At 35.8% G+C, this 14,948-nt stretch overlaps 1 protein-coding gene across 1 annotated transcript in view; it reads right to left on the bottom strand.

Annotated features, from left to right (window-relative positions):
* PSME4 (proteasome activator subunit 4) overlaps positions 1-14,948 on the bottom strand; it is a 98,654-nt gene that overhangs the window by 8,450 nt on the left and 75,256 nt on the right. Inside the window, exons 29-42 of the mRNA XM_067705060.1 lie at positions 14,746-14,882; positions 13,370-13,423; positions 12,963-13,092; positions 12,231-12,312; positions 10,875-11,028; positions 10,255-10,324; positions 9,279-9,404; positions 8,593-8,745; positions 6,606-6,710; positions 5,968-6,059; positions 4,961-5,092; positions 4,379-4,587; positions 2,513-2,598; positions 512-640 (exon numbers count right to left, since the gene is read on the bottom strand). Coding sequence (XP_067561161.1) covers positions 512-640; positions 2,513-2,598; positions 4,379-4,587; positions 4,961-5,092; positions 5,968-6,059; positions 6,606-6,710; positions 8,593-8,745; positions 9,279-9,404; positions 10,255-10,324; positions 10,875-11,028; positions 12,231-12,312; positions 12,963-13,092; positions 13,370-13,423; positions 14,746-14,882 — 1,659 coding nt within the window. The remainder of the gene's footprint in view (positions 1-511; positions 641-2,512; positions 2,599-4,378; positions 4,588-4,960; positions 5,093-5,967; positions 6,060-6,605; positions 6,711-8,592; positions 8,746-9,278; positions 9,405-10,254; positions 10,325-10,874; positions 11,029-12,230; positions 12,313-12,962; positions 13,093-13,369; positions 13,424-14,745; positions 14,883-14,948) is intronic.

Here is a 14,948-nt window from a genome sequence, read left to right as displayed (position 1 = left end):
CCCTGGTGGTCCAGTGGTTAAGACTCCATGCTTCCACTGCAGGGGGCACAGATTCAATCCTTGGTCGAGGAACTAAGATCCCACAGATCCCACATGCTTTGTGGCACGGCCAAAAATAAATTAAATAAATAAATAAAAATGCAGCCAGAAAGTATATACTCACTTAGGTCTTTCTACCACAGATCAGAAAATACAAGTGAATAAAATAAAGGGGAAATGGTAAAAGAGAATGCCCACCCCCTCCCTCATAAGCACTTTGTATCCAAGGTGCTTCAATAATTAGCTCTTTACGTATATAGAAAATTTAGGGTTGAGTGACCTGCCCAGTGTCAAAGAAGTCGGTGGCAGAGCCAGGTACAGATTCTAAATCTGTTTCTTTGGTCAACATATGTCTCCTCTCAAACTAAAAGAAGATTCAAAATGAATGCAGGTGTTGTGTGTACCTCAGCTGACTTTGTGAAATTCTTAGAATTGTAAACCAAAGATATAAGTGTTTGATATACACTCTTACTTGTTTTAGCACCCGAAGTACCAAAGGCACTTGATGAGGGTAAAGCAACCCCTGAGACATTAGTGATAAACATAACTTTGCATCTCTTTTCAGTTCATCATAGCTATTGTCATTTTCCACTGGGGCAATCTAGAGAACAACAAAAAAAACCCAGACATAAAGTGAAAAACAGCCAATAAGTACAAAGGCATCCTTACATAAAAGAAATTACATTTTTAATTTTAACAACTTCTACAGAAAAATCCAAACATACATAAAACTAGAGAATAGTATAATGAATCCCCATGAATCAATCACTTCTTCAACAATGACAAATTCATGGCTAATCCTTTCATTTTTTTGCTCCCCTGTAGTTCCCCATCCCCCAATTAAATTATTTGAAGCAAATCCCAGACATATTTCATCCATAAATATTTTATTTTCGGGAATTCCCTGGCAGTCCAGTTGTTAGGGCTCTGTGCTTCCAGTGTAGGGGGCACAGGTTCAGCCCCTGGTCAGGGAACTAAGATCCCACAAGCCACACAGCATGCCCCACCCCCAAAAAAGTTATTTTTATCTCTGAAAGATAAAGTCTCTTATTTTAAAAACCTGTAATGACATCATACATAAAAATTCATTACAGTTAAAATATATTCAGTAGTGCTCACATTTCCCCAACTATTTGATGCCTGCATATACCAGATCCCACTTACCATGAAGGCCTAAAGGAGATTCTCAACCTCAATATTTGTATATTCAGGTTAACTGTTAGGCCCGTCACTAGCAAATTATGCAGTACAGCAATCTAATGATACACATTTTTCTGCAAATTTCAAGTGGATTCAAATAAATCATCCTATCAACCTCATTCTCATATACTATTTGCTTTCTGACTTTTTTCTGAGTGAAGAAAAAGGGTGGAACTCCAGCTATCCCAACATTCATTGCACATTACCCATTTACGAACATATGAGACCATGTTCCATACCACTGTGTATGTGGTAGTGGAAAAAAGTTTAAGCACCACTGCCCTAAAGACAAACCATATCTACACCAAGGACCTACAAGTAACAAAGACCTATCTATACACTAATGGCTACTGTCCCCTTTTATATCCCAAAAGATCCCAAAGGTATCCATGGGTATCAGGCCCTACAGAGCACTTTAAAAAGTATTTTAGTAGTGAATCCTTTGAAAATTTCCATAAGTGTTATCTTTTTGAAATTTCCTAAAGACAAAATACACCATGGCAGATGAAAAGTTTAGCATGCCATTTGCAAATAAACAGCAACAAGGGCCCTCTATCTTAAATAATAACTGTATTGACCAATAATTGTCAAGTAGTGGTGCTGTTTGTGCCAAGCCTTCCCAATTTGCAATAAGACCAGACTGTTTTCCTAACCACAACCAACCACAGCCATCACTACCAACTATAATTTTGGAAACTACTATATAATCTTAGTTTACTAGCTTTATCCACTGGCTGGAGAGATGAATAATTAAAACCACCTCAGGTTATATCTTGCATCAAATAATACTTCAATATGATTACCAGACACAAGTTATTTCCTGCAAATATTTGTTAGAACCAACTATATATAGTGCCATTTAGCAATGTAAAATAAATACAATATACTGAACATTTTGATTTTCAAATTTATTATACATTGAATTAAAAAGTCAGAAATAGCTATATTCAAAAATGTCATTGTGGCTTTTTATTTTTAAAGCTATCAATATTTTCCTAAACTATTACTTGAAAACTGGCTCTCACTGAAACAATGTTCTGTCTTTAGACTTTTCATGTAACTGTCAAGAACCTACTCTTACCTAATATTAGAAAGATTATTTCAACAAATATTTAACCACTAACACCTAATGATTTTCCTGTGACTATTCTACCTTTCAGAGATGAAAACAAATCATACACAGTCTGAAAACCTATCAACCATCTGATGATAATTATAAATTCCTTTTGAAGGTCAAAAGGGGATGCATTTTTAATTTCAGACATAAACTTACCTTAAAAAACAAAGGTAGAAGCTGAAGTTGTTCAGTGACTGCTGTAGAGAAGGATCTTCCCGCACTTGCCATCAGCCATTTCAATACTTTATGGAAACAAACACAAAGAGTCAGTCTTTGCTATCCAGTTAGAGACTACAAAGTAGAGTGATTCTATGCTAGTGTCAGCCACTCTGATAGCTCTTCAATGTAAAGAAAGAGGTCTGTGTTACTTCACAAATTAGATCAGCAGTGTGACAGGATCCATAACAAATGGTATCAACTAATCTAGGGGACTGAAGCCACCCTCAAAGAATGAATCAGCAAATTATTAATGGTCTACAAACACTCACACAAAGTAAAAATTAAAACTAGCCTTCAAAAATCCTAACAAAGCAAAACTGATGACTAAGTTAGTTGTTTATACTTAGAATCCTTGAAAAAGTTTTAGATATACAAACAACAGGGAACCCCCAATAATCAAGACAATTTTGAAAAAGAAAAGTTGGAGGACTCACAATTGCAGATTTCAAAACTTAATACAAAGCTATATTAATCAAAACAGTGTGGTACTGACATAAGAACAGACATAGAGACCAACTGAATAGGCCAGAGAGCACAGAAATAAATGCTCACACATATGGCCAGTCAATTTTCAACAAGAGTGCCAAGACTATTCAATGAAAAAAACGACAGTCTTTTTAACCAACGATGCTGGGAAACTGGGTATCACAAGCAAAAGAAAGAAGCTGGATCCTTATCTTATATCATGGACAAAAATTACCTCAAAGTAGACTGAAGACTGAAATGTAAGTGCTAAAACTATAAAACTCTTAGAAGAAAACTTAAGAGACAAACTTCATGACACTGGATTTGTCAACAATTTCTTAGACACGACACCAAAAGCAAAGGCAACAAAAGAAAGAAGAGGTAAATCAGACTTCATTAAAATTAAAACTTTTGTGCATCAAAGGACACTATCAAGAGAGTCAAAATGGGAGAAAATATTTGCAAATCATTTTCAGATAAGGGACTGATAACCAGAATATAGAAAGAACTACAACTCAATGACAACAAAACAACCTAATTCAAAATGGGCAAAGAACTTGACATTTCTCCAGAGAAGAAACAAAAATGGAAAATAAGCCAATGAAAAGATATTCAACCACTAGTCATAAGGGAAATGCAAATTAAAACCGCAAGATACCTTCTTCACACCTATAAGGAGAGCTATAGTCATAAAAGGTGTTGGCAAAAATGTGGAAAAGTTGGAACCCCTCTGCACTGCTGGTTGGAATGTAAAATGGTGCGGCCACTGTGGAAAATAGCTTGGTGGCTCCTCAAAAAATTAAACATAGAATTACCGCATGGTCTAGCAATTCTGCTTTCAATACCCAAAAGAACTGAAAGCAGAGACTCAAACATACTTCTACATTAATACTCATAGAAATATTATTCACAATAGTCAAAAGGTGTAAACAACCTGCATGTCCATGAACAGATGAATGGATAAACACTGAAAGCATTACACAAAGTGAAAAAAGCCAGACATAAAAGGACAAATATTGTATGATTCTCCTTATATGAGATACCTAGAATAGACAAATTACAGAGGCAAAGTAGAATGGTGGTTGCCAGGGGCTGAGGGAGGGGAGAATGAGGAGTTATTGTTTAAGGTACAGAATTTCCATTTTGCAAGATGAAAAGAGTATAAAGATGGATGAAAGTGATGGCTGTATAACAGTGTAAATATATTTGATGCCACTCAGCTATAAATTTTATATTATGTACATTTTACCATAATAAAAAGGGGAGGGGGGAGAAGTCAATAGGATAATCTAAAATATCTGTTTTTAGAGGGAGTTTCTACTAAGTTTAGCCACTCACTAGTTTTTAAGAGTTTAATGCCCTGGGTTCGTTCATCTTCTTCACCAATTCCATTTTCTTCCATAACATGGTTCTGAATTTCTTCATCTACATCCATGAGGGGTTTCAATTTATCTAGAATTCGAGCAGTAAACTCAGGGACACGAGGGGATGCTGTTGGTGCAGTGTTTGGCAAAGAAACATCTATCATGAATATATAGGTCAGCACACTGTAAAATAAAATACATATAATAAGAAGAGATCCCACATTATCAATAAAACTAAGGTTCAAAAGTATAACCCAACCAAAGTAAATTTTCCCAAGACAATCCCTAGAGAGGGTCTTGTGCCTGTGCACACAATTCTGAGGTTTTAAAAACTACAGTGTGGCGACTACTCCCCACTGGCTTGTGAGCAGACTACCATTCTATTTTACATTCAGAGACTCTTGTCTAATGTCCCACAATACAATATAAAACAAAATCTGAAGAAGAGGTTATCATGAAACTTAACAGTAACATAACCAGTATGTATTACTAGACATTTAAATTTGATAAAAAGAACTCAAGAGGTATACCACACCACAGAGAAAATAATACCTACCTCCCTATTCTTTCCCTGACATTTTTGTAAACCTGGGTGAGTTTGGGTTCCAAGTACTTCAGTAGTCTATGCAATAGCTCAGGTACTCTCCACTCCTGCTGGGCAAGGCCACCTTGTAAGACATAGAGTCGACTAAAAGTAAAGCACAGTAGAGTTGTGTTAGTGCCCCTCTCTGCCTTTACATGTTTTTTTTTTTTTTTTCTGTGGCATGTGGGATCTTAGTTCCCTGACAAGGGATCAAACCCGTGTCCCCTGCAGTGGAAGTGCAGTCTTAACCACTGGACCGCCAGGGAAGTCCTGCTTTTACATGTTGACAGTATAGATTAATGATGTTTGTATTCCACTTAAAATTGTTTCATTTCCAAACTAACAATCTAGAATAGCACCTTTAGGAAGATTTTATTAATTTTTCTACATCATTTTCTCTGTATCTCATTTCATATCCACTGCTATAAAATCAAAGGAAACACTGACTTTAGAATACTCATTGAGTTAATTTCTAAGCATCAGAAGTTTCCTCACTAATTAATAATAATAATAAAAAAATGATTCTTCTTGTTACAGGATTATCTAGATTTTGTTCTCTTGTTCAGTAATTTTTGTAGCTCCTTATGCCCAAGTATATTTTTCCTTAAAAGGATTACTATCTTCTTTCCTAATAGGAAACAGTGAAAAATTAGAACATGTGATAAAGAAGTTAGTAATACTGTCATGGTACAAAAAAGCAGTCCTGATATAAAAGATGTGACAGCAGAGTAGGCTGGACCTACTTTATGTTTGAATTGCTCAGGCTGCCTCCAATTCTCCTACTTGTTCTCAATTGAGAAATAACTGTATTTAGACTCATATGTTGTATTGAATTGAACTATGGTCATCTCCCAGAAGACAGTGTTACATTATGTAGCCTTTAGGAGTACAGACATTTCACTTCTACTTATACATAAAGAACAAAGATGTTATCTTTTGTTGTAAAATCTTTTGTTAACCTCATCAGCTTCCTTATTTACCATGCATCTACAAAGGATCCTCCTTCACCACTCAGTGGTGATTCCAACAGTAGCTCAAAAAGCCAGTGAAGTTTCCGGGGATCTCTGCTTTCCTGTGTTGAAAAGATAAAGCAGCAGCAATTAAAACAGAGGTCATACAATTTTTCAAATAAATCAGACATCATTATTTTAGAAATATAAATAAATATAAGTATAGAGGAAGAAAATCAAACTAAAACTCATAGGCAAGTCAAATCCAAATGTATTCTTATAGCTCATGTTAGAAAGACTAACAGTGAGAAAATTGTTAGCTAAATGGACTCTCTTAAATCAAAGTATAACTGCCCTGGACATAAAAGGTGTCAAAAATAATACCTATAACCTTGTTTCATCTGGCTTTTACTGTATGTAAGTTACACTTCTAGATATAGGATTTGACTTGTCATTTAATCTAAAAATGCAATTACCATGGCAGAGAAGGTATAACAATCACTTAAGAGTTATCACTCAAGTCTTATGTAAAAAGCTAAACAGAACCATCTCCAGTCATGTAAGATGATAAAATTTCAGGATTCAAGAGGTATAATGAGATTTTACACATTTTGAGACATGGTATGAAACAGTTTGAATAGATCAGTGAGACACAAAAATGAACTTACACAGGACGTTGCTATACAAGTTCCCCAGTCATTGTAAGTTTCTACTGTAATGTTGGACAATGCTGTTCGAAGCAGAGGACACAAAAGCTCCGAAAGCTTCTCTACCTACTCAAAACAAAATACACAGGAAAAAGTTAATGATACTCAGAACATTTTTCTTCAACTATCCCTTTCTGCAAACACACACATACAAATACACAACCTGATACTTCCTTTATTTCTTAGAAGACCCAAATAATCCAAGAAAGTAACTTCACCATGTTACCATGATACATATCCAGGTAATAAGGCCATCTTTTTCCAAAAAAATAAAACAAAAATCAGAAAAGAGGAGACACTTTATATGGTTTCTTACAAAATCTCTCATACTGTTAAAAAGTTCTCTCTTTAAATGTTGGACTGACATAGTACACTGAGCTGAAACAAAACCTCAATCATCTCTGTATTTTGCATGCTTATGGAGGTCACTTGATTGAATCCTAATATAGGAAGCAATGACTTTTCAATACAATTTAGTATTAGCCTGAAGTATAACCTTTAAATTCCAAGTTTGGATGACTATAAATAGCATTTTAAAAGTGTTCAGTTATACAGAGACTGTGAATATATATATATGTGTCTAAACACTAAACTGCTTCTCACAGTTTAGTGAGAACACAAATCACCTTGAGATCCTGATAAAACGCAGATTCTGATTCATTAGATCAGGGTGGGACCTGGGATCCTACTTTTCTAATAAGCTCCCAAGTGATGCCCAAGCTGCAAGTCCATGGACTATACTTTAGTCAAAAGGACCTATGTAGGACAAACGGGGAGAGAGGGCTTGGGATAAAATTTCCAGTGGTAGCACTAGGCACTGAATACAAAGAAAAAAACAAGCTATATCTTAAATAACTTATACGGAAAGGAGACGTGTTCTAGAAATGAGGTAACTCAAAAATGACAGAGACAGGATGACAAGGATATGTATGGACACGTTTAAATAAAATTGTTTCATATGTGAGCAGGAAAATGGCAATATTACAAACTAACGAATACTTTAATACATGATTCGAATATGTATAACTAAATTAATATATTAAAAAGTGTTGATAATCCTCCTAAAAAGTATGTGTAATTAAGTTTACCAGAAACAATATTTGCATCTTTTCTTTGAAAAATAGCAGCCTACCTTTTACTCAGGCATTCTGGACATTTTACCAGGTTATTTTCAGTCTAGTGCATCTTGCTAAGAAACTAACCTTAAGGTGGATATGTAAAATTTAATCTTACAATTAAAAACACGGATACTCAAAACAAGGCTATCAAACTCAAACCATCTACGAGACCAAATGAGTAATGTAAATTAGCACAGAGGCTAAGAGAAAAGATTTAATGAGAGGCTAGAGAGTGCCTCAGGAAGGGAGAAACCCACGCACAGCCCCAGCCAACTGATACAGTGCAGCAATGCGGGGCCAGTATTCCACAATCTTCCCATTTCTCAAGAGAAACTAAAATCCTTTTTACAGGATAGAAAATAATTCAGATTTTAAAAGACATTCAATGCCACCTACAGACCACGACTTTGTGACCTATACTCAAAAGCAATATAAAGTTAAACATTTCATATTTTAGGTGTTAACATCTTTTTCTTTTTTTAAAAGATGTGTGTGCCCTCGACGCAGCCGTGAATATGTTCTGATAAACACACAACCTGCTGTCCACCTTAGAGCTCACAGCACCACGGGCTAACCCCATGGAGACGAGACAAGCAGATAGGACCACTGTCCGCCCCGCCGCTGCCCCCATCAGCCGCCCGCCCGGCCACCTGTCGCCTTGCTCCCTCCTGAGGACCGCCAGCCCGAGGTGGCACCGGAATGCTGGCAGAGGGACAGTGGTGGCGGAGGCTGATGGACTGAGCTAGGTGTTAATACCTAACGCGTTGGGAATTGTTGCATAAATGGATAATGCAGCTTTAAGAGGGAATGCACTATACAAATTACATCACCTTTTCAAATGTCCAATGTTTAGAGCCTCTGATTAAACCAGCTATAATTTCTGCAACACATCGCTGCGTGCTCTCATGTGAATCTGAAACCAAACGTTCTAAATGGGGCCTCAGAACTGGCAGGAAGGCATCATCAAAATTTCTGAATATACCCTACGCAAATAAAAATAAGAAAGTTCTTTAGTACTCAAACGAATAGCATCTCCAGTATCACATGCTTATATTTGTTTGCTGTTATTACTACTGTGCTTAAAAAACTCCATATTCTCCCCTATAGAACTTAACTGTTTTAACAATATCTGTAAGTTAAAATGGTAAAAACACTGTCATTTGCCACATTATATTAAAATATGATCAGTGAAAGAAAAATTAATTTCTAACCTTAAAAATATCACACACACCTCAAAAAAAATCAAATAAACATGAAATGCACATAGTCTTGTGGGTTTTGGTCTTTTGCTTCTACTGGTAATTACAAATATTAGAGATAAATACTAAAAAGCTTGTTTTTTTGAGTCCTAGACTTTAAGCCAAGATGAATATGATAGGCATTACTTCCAGAGTCATTTTAGATAAAGATAACAGATGACTAAACTCAAACTTTGAACAAATACTTTAAAACTTATGAACCTACAAATTGACAGTCACTAAGCTTTATGAAAAGGGTATGTAAATAACATAGTTACCTTAAAGAGGCAAAAACGTCGAGGATTAAATTTATCTTTTCCTTTTCTGTCTTCTAAAGATAGAAAAGTAATTAACTGTTCCACAAATTTAGGATCAGAAAAATGATCAAATATAATCTGTTCTGCCTGTAAAGTTAAAAAAAAGAACAACATTCAGGGATTAAAATCTATTTAAAAACATGATTCTAAAAACATTAAAATTCAACCATAAAGATTTGAAACTCAACAGTAAGTTTTTATTTTTGTTCTATTCTAAAGAATTTTTAGTTCTCATAGAGCCTTTCTGGAACCAAAATAATATTGCCTCCTAAAAATGCTAAATCCTAAGAATAGCTAAAAGTTTTCCTTCAGCTCTTCAAGTTTGGATTCCACTTCTCAAACTGAGAAATAAAACCAAAAATGTTCTGCTTGAGAAATGAAGACTTAATGCTATTGTGCCAATTTTTGTGCAAATTAGGAAAATCCTCCAAACTGCAAACCAAACCCCAGCAAATTATTTCCATATTTATAAAATATCAGCAGTTAAAAGGTAAACTTTGCTCAGAATTAGAAAATAAAAGCTACAACATTAACTTAATTAAGGAAGACATAAACCTAAAAGCCCTTCATCAACTTCCAAAATGATAAAGAAGTTCTACAAAGACTAAGAAGTTCCAATTTAAATTTACAAACATCTATTTACTGAGTATCCATCATTTATACGCAATAAAAAAATTAAAGCCAGTACCCGAGTGCTAAGTAGGTAGTAACTTGGGAGTGACCTTAGATATAGAAGACTTGTGCTAACTGGTCCTAACAGAACGCGGGACGGTTGGGGGGAATAAGGGAGCGCACATTTACCAATACTTATTATGCTGCAATACACAAATTGGGGGAAAAAAAACCATGAACTTAGTTTGAAATATAAATCAGGGGCCAAAAGTAAGATGCATCTGAACCAGGTAAGTGTTTACACGTGGTGAAATTAAATGCTTACCTCTGTCAAATCCTCCCTGCTTCTGCCCAGCTTAGGCTGCTCTTCCACACCAGCATAAACAACCATATTCCTACACAGTAAGAGTTTATATTTGTAATACACATAGGAAACAACATTAGAGCTTCTTGGATAGAAAGCATTAGAAGGCACTTCTAATGAACTCTAATGAGATGCTAAGTTGTGGGTTATGAGCATATCATTCAGTCTTCCACCTTAAAAATCTTAGGTCATTGCATCCTAATGACATACATTATTGGTGTCAATAAGAGACAAATAAGTATTTCTTGGGGCTGGTTTAGACATGTGTAGTATTAATAGGTAGGAATATAACTTAGAGCAACTATTAACAAACTCCTTAGATGTATAATGGTGGACTAAGGAAGTCTAAGGGTTTCAGTGGAAAGACAAGGAAAGAGGCAGGATGAGGCATAGCACTGGCAAGAACAAAGAAAAAGAGGAAGAGGGAAGACGGAAAAAGCTAGAGATTGTGTATCTCTGGTGACAAAGTACCTCTAACTGCTTCAACTGCCTCAGAACCTCCCTAGAAATCCAGATGATAAAACAAATTATATCAAAGATAAGTTGTTTAATAATAAGGTGCATGGCAAGTTGCAACTTACTGTGGCCAGGTGTAGTATCCCCAGTGAGTTTTTTCCACAAAGCAACTTGACTCCCATTCTTTTTTAGTTCTTGGTATACTTTTGCTATCATAATGCAACCAATGATTATCGGGTCTATCACCAGCAACAATTTGGGTGGGTTTAGGATATCCACCTAAGGAAAAGACAATTACATTTCATGAATTTCAAAATAACTGTGCAATAATTATTCTCAAATAGTGCTAGTGTGAGTTTATCTTCATAACAAGACTCTGTTAAAATTCGCTCAAGGCAAAAGCACATACATATGAGGCATTTCACATCAGAGAAGGAAAGATGGGATTATCCACTAAATGGTGTTGGGATAGTTATTTGAGGGGAGAAAGTCAAGTTTGATCCATACTTCATCCCTTTTACCAAAATTAAAAGGATTAATTTTGTTCAAACTTTTTAGGTTTGAATTAATTAATTACAGAACTCAACAAATTCCCATATACTCTCTTCAACCAGATGCCCCCAATTTTAACATTTCACCATGTGTACACTTTGACATTCTCTCTCTTTACACACACACACACACACACACACACTCACACACACGTACACATGCACCTACACACACTTGTTTTTTGGGACCATTAAATATTCATTTAATATGAGACCTACAAACATGTGTTTCAAGTGAGGGTAAAACAAGATTAGTAGTAGAGAGTATAATGAAATGAAAGTCTTTCCCACATTTAGTTAACACCATTTTATAGTGTTCCAAAATAAAGGTGGTAGTTGGTGCACAGCTACACTCCCTCCCAAAATGGGGCTGCGGGTAAACTGAAGACAGCTGTTTGAATATCTCAGGAGTTATCAGAGATAAAAAAAAATGATAGCCAAAGTAATAAAAATGATGTTTTTCTCCCTCCAAAATCAAATTAATCTTGCCCCTAATCCTACTACTGAGGAAGAAACACTTAATATATTGATGAATTAAATGGTAATGGTATTTTAAGCCTTTGAAATACAGTTTGATAAATAACTAGTATAATTGCTTAGCTGACGAGATAAGTAAGTAGATGACATGTGTACCCAGAGTGTGTAAAAACTACACATTTTATGTATTATAAAGACATAAAGCTACACATTTTATGTATTATAAAGACATAAACAGCCATCTATTTTTATAAATACTTGCTATCACTAGTTTTTACTAGGTCAACTGTTTTCCCTTTATAATATTATTTCACACTTCGTATTAAAATCTTCCTATACTTCTATACTTTGTATAGAAAAATACTTGACATCAAGAACTGTAATTTATACATTTCAAAGAAACTTTCCAAGTTTGACTGAGAAGCACCGCTCATTACGTTTGATAGCACTTACTGATTTCATACGGATTGATGATCAGCTTTTTGTGGGTTCTTTTTAGCTGCTTAAGAATACCAGCAACAGCTGATATTGCCATCTAAAAAAGAAGCAGGTAAGGTACATATATCAAAATTTTAAATGTCTCAAATGGTTGCTCCCTTGATCAAAAGCAGAAGCTGGGTTCTGTTTCTTTCCAAAGCAGAGAAATACCTCACCCACTGACATCTGCCAGCACAGCCACATGAGGGCTAACTCTGACTTGGACTGAGTCAGTTGCAGTTCTTACTCTTAAACCTTCATCCATGCTAGTCTCTACCTAAAACACTTTTATCATTTCTTTGTTAAACCAATTCCTGCTCATTCTTCCTATCTCAGCCTAAACATTTCTTCCTAAGGGTCTTTTCTCAATGTGCCAGGTCAGGTCAGCCCCGTCTTGTACCCTACCTCTAACAGTTTTCAAGTTAAAACCAACTAGTTGTATCACTCAGATACCTTTCCCTTCCTGTAACATGTTATAACTGTAATTAATTTTTTAAAGTCAATCTTTCCAATTAACCTATAAACATGTTCCCCGCTACATCTCCAGTGTTGAAATGCACAGTACCTGAACACCTCCTCATATATTTGTTGGATGAATTACTATCATCTCGGAACCAATAGAGGTAGATTTCAAATCAATACACTTCAAGATATCAGGTGAGGCAAGAATTTTCAAACCCAAGATTATAGCTAAAATAAAGTATCTACCTTTCGAACTACAATTGCATCGTGGTTGAGATTCTCAACAAAAAAACGTATGGCACGAAGCGGTAACACTCGGTCATCTCTCAAAAGTAGAGACAAAAGCCCAATGCCTATATGTTCAAATTTCCAGGGCCTGAAAAGGGGCGGAGGGGGGAAATCACAAAACACATCATTCATAAAATCACTTTAAAAAAACAACCCTGTATTTGAAACATTATAATTTTAAGTTTCCCAAGAATCAAAATAGGTATATTGAAAAATACTGCTCCTATCATCAGCCCCATACTTTCTAAACTCATGAATCAGACTACAACTTTTTCTGACAGTCATTCATGGCCTTCAGGGTAGAAACCTCCTATAATACTGAAGATAAAAGTTTGAGAATTAAAAAAATATATTTTTGCACTTACAAATTTCTCTGCTCCACACCATCTAGCAAAGTGTTTATCAAATTTTCATAGTTCCTTAAAAAAAAAAAAAATTCAGGTAAGGTATTGTTTTAATACAATACTAAGATGGGGCTCCCCTTGTGGCACAGTGGTTGAGAGTCCACCTGTCGATGCAGGGGACACGGATTCGTGCCCCGGTCTGGGAAGATCCCACATGCCGTGGAGCTGCTAGGCCCATGAACCATAGCCGCTGAGCCTGCGCGTCCGGAGCCTGTGCTCCGCAACGGGAGAAGCCCCAAGAGTGAGAGGCCCGCACACCACAAAAACAAAACAAAACAAAACAAAACTAAGATGAACATCAAATAATGTAATATAAATTCAAATTCCGGCCAAATTCACCCTCCTCTTCTCATCACCAGACTATAAAGGGTCTGATGAGAAGAAAGCCAGAGTGAAAGCAGATGCATAACCCTGGGAAAAGAAAATGAAAGGCAGAGGAAAAAAAAAAAAGTGCTAAGTACACTGAGCAACTCAACCATTCCTGAGTGGACATTCAAAAGTAAATTTGTGAGTAGTAATCAACTGGTTAGGAGTGGTCTACCTATATAACAACCCAGGTATACATGAGGTAGGCTATAAAGTTTATTATTTATATAGAACTGTTAGAAAAAAATTAATAAGCATATTCATAAGGCAAAGAAAAAAATAAAGTTAGGAAGGCTCCTGCTTCAGTGTTACCATTGAAGTGTTTTGGTCCCAAAAATCTAAAGGCAGTTTACTAATATCCTAGTAACAAATTTGTATAAATGTTATCGATCAATAAGTTATTATAAGAGATATGAAGAGACAAACGTGTTGAACTTGAATTTAAGATTTAATGAGTGGGATATGTGTACTACAAGAAAAATCAATTCATGTTGAAAAAAACATATGATATTAAGATAACTTTAGGGACTTCTCTGGTGGTGCAGTGGATAAGACTCCGTGCTCCCAATGCAGGGGGCCCAGGTTTGATCCCTGGTCAGGGAACTAGATCCCACATGCATACTGCGACTAAGAGTTCGCATGCCACAACTAAGGAGCCCGTGTGCTGCAACTAAGGGGCCCTTGAGCTGCAACTAAGGAGCCCACCTGCCACAACTAAGACCCAGTGCAACCAAATAAAATAAATAAATAAATAAAAAAGATAACTTTATTGTGAGATGGTGTTTTCTACCTCCATAGCTGTAAGTGACAATCAGAGATCTTCACAATAATTACCTCTTAACATTTTGGTATCTCTTCAGAATCAATGTGTAAATTTCATTAGGTAGTTACAGTGCATCTATATTTTAGAGATATTTAAAACCTACTATCTATAAAGTTATATGTCACGATAAGTAGGCATTCATAATTACCTTAGGGCATCAGCATTCCTTTCTTGTTGGCGTCTAAGTCCTTCTTTAATTTCTTCTGAGCTAAGCATTATCTGTTTGATAGACGGGTTTTTTGATTGTTGAAGTAATTCTGCTATTCCGACACATGACTTTGGAATCTTATTAAAAAGAAAAGCCAGGGAGGAAAATGAAGTACTGAAATACCACGGATGAATCTTCACAAC

Source organism: Pseudorca crassidens, chromosome 14 (genome assembly GCF_039906515.1).
Source record: "Pseudorca crassidens isolate mPseCra1 chromosome 14, mPseCra1.hap1, whole genome shotgun sequence".
Taxonomy (NCBI): Eukaryota; Metazoa; Chordata; class Mammalia; order Artiodactyla; family Delphinidae; genus Pseudorca; species Pseudorca crassidens.
The sequence above is the reverse complement of the archived record's forward strand: the minus strand, read 5'-3'. Positions and strand labels throughout refer to the sequence as shown.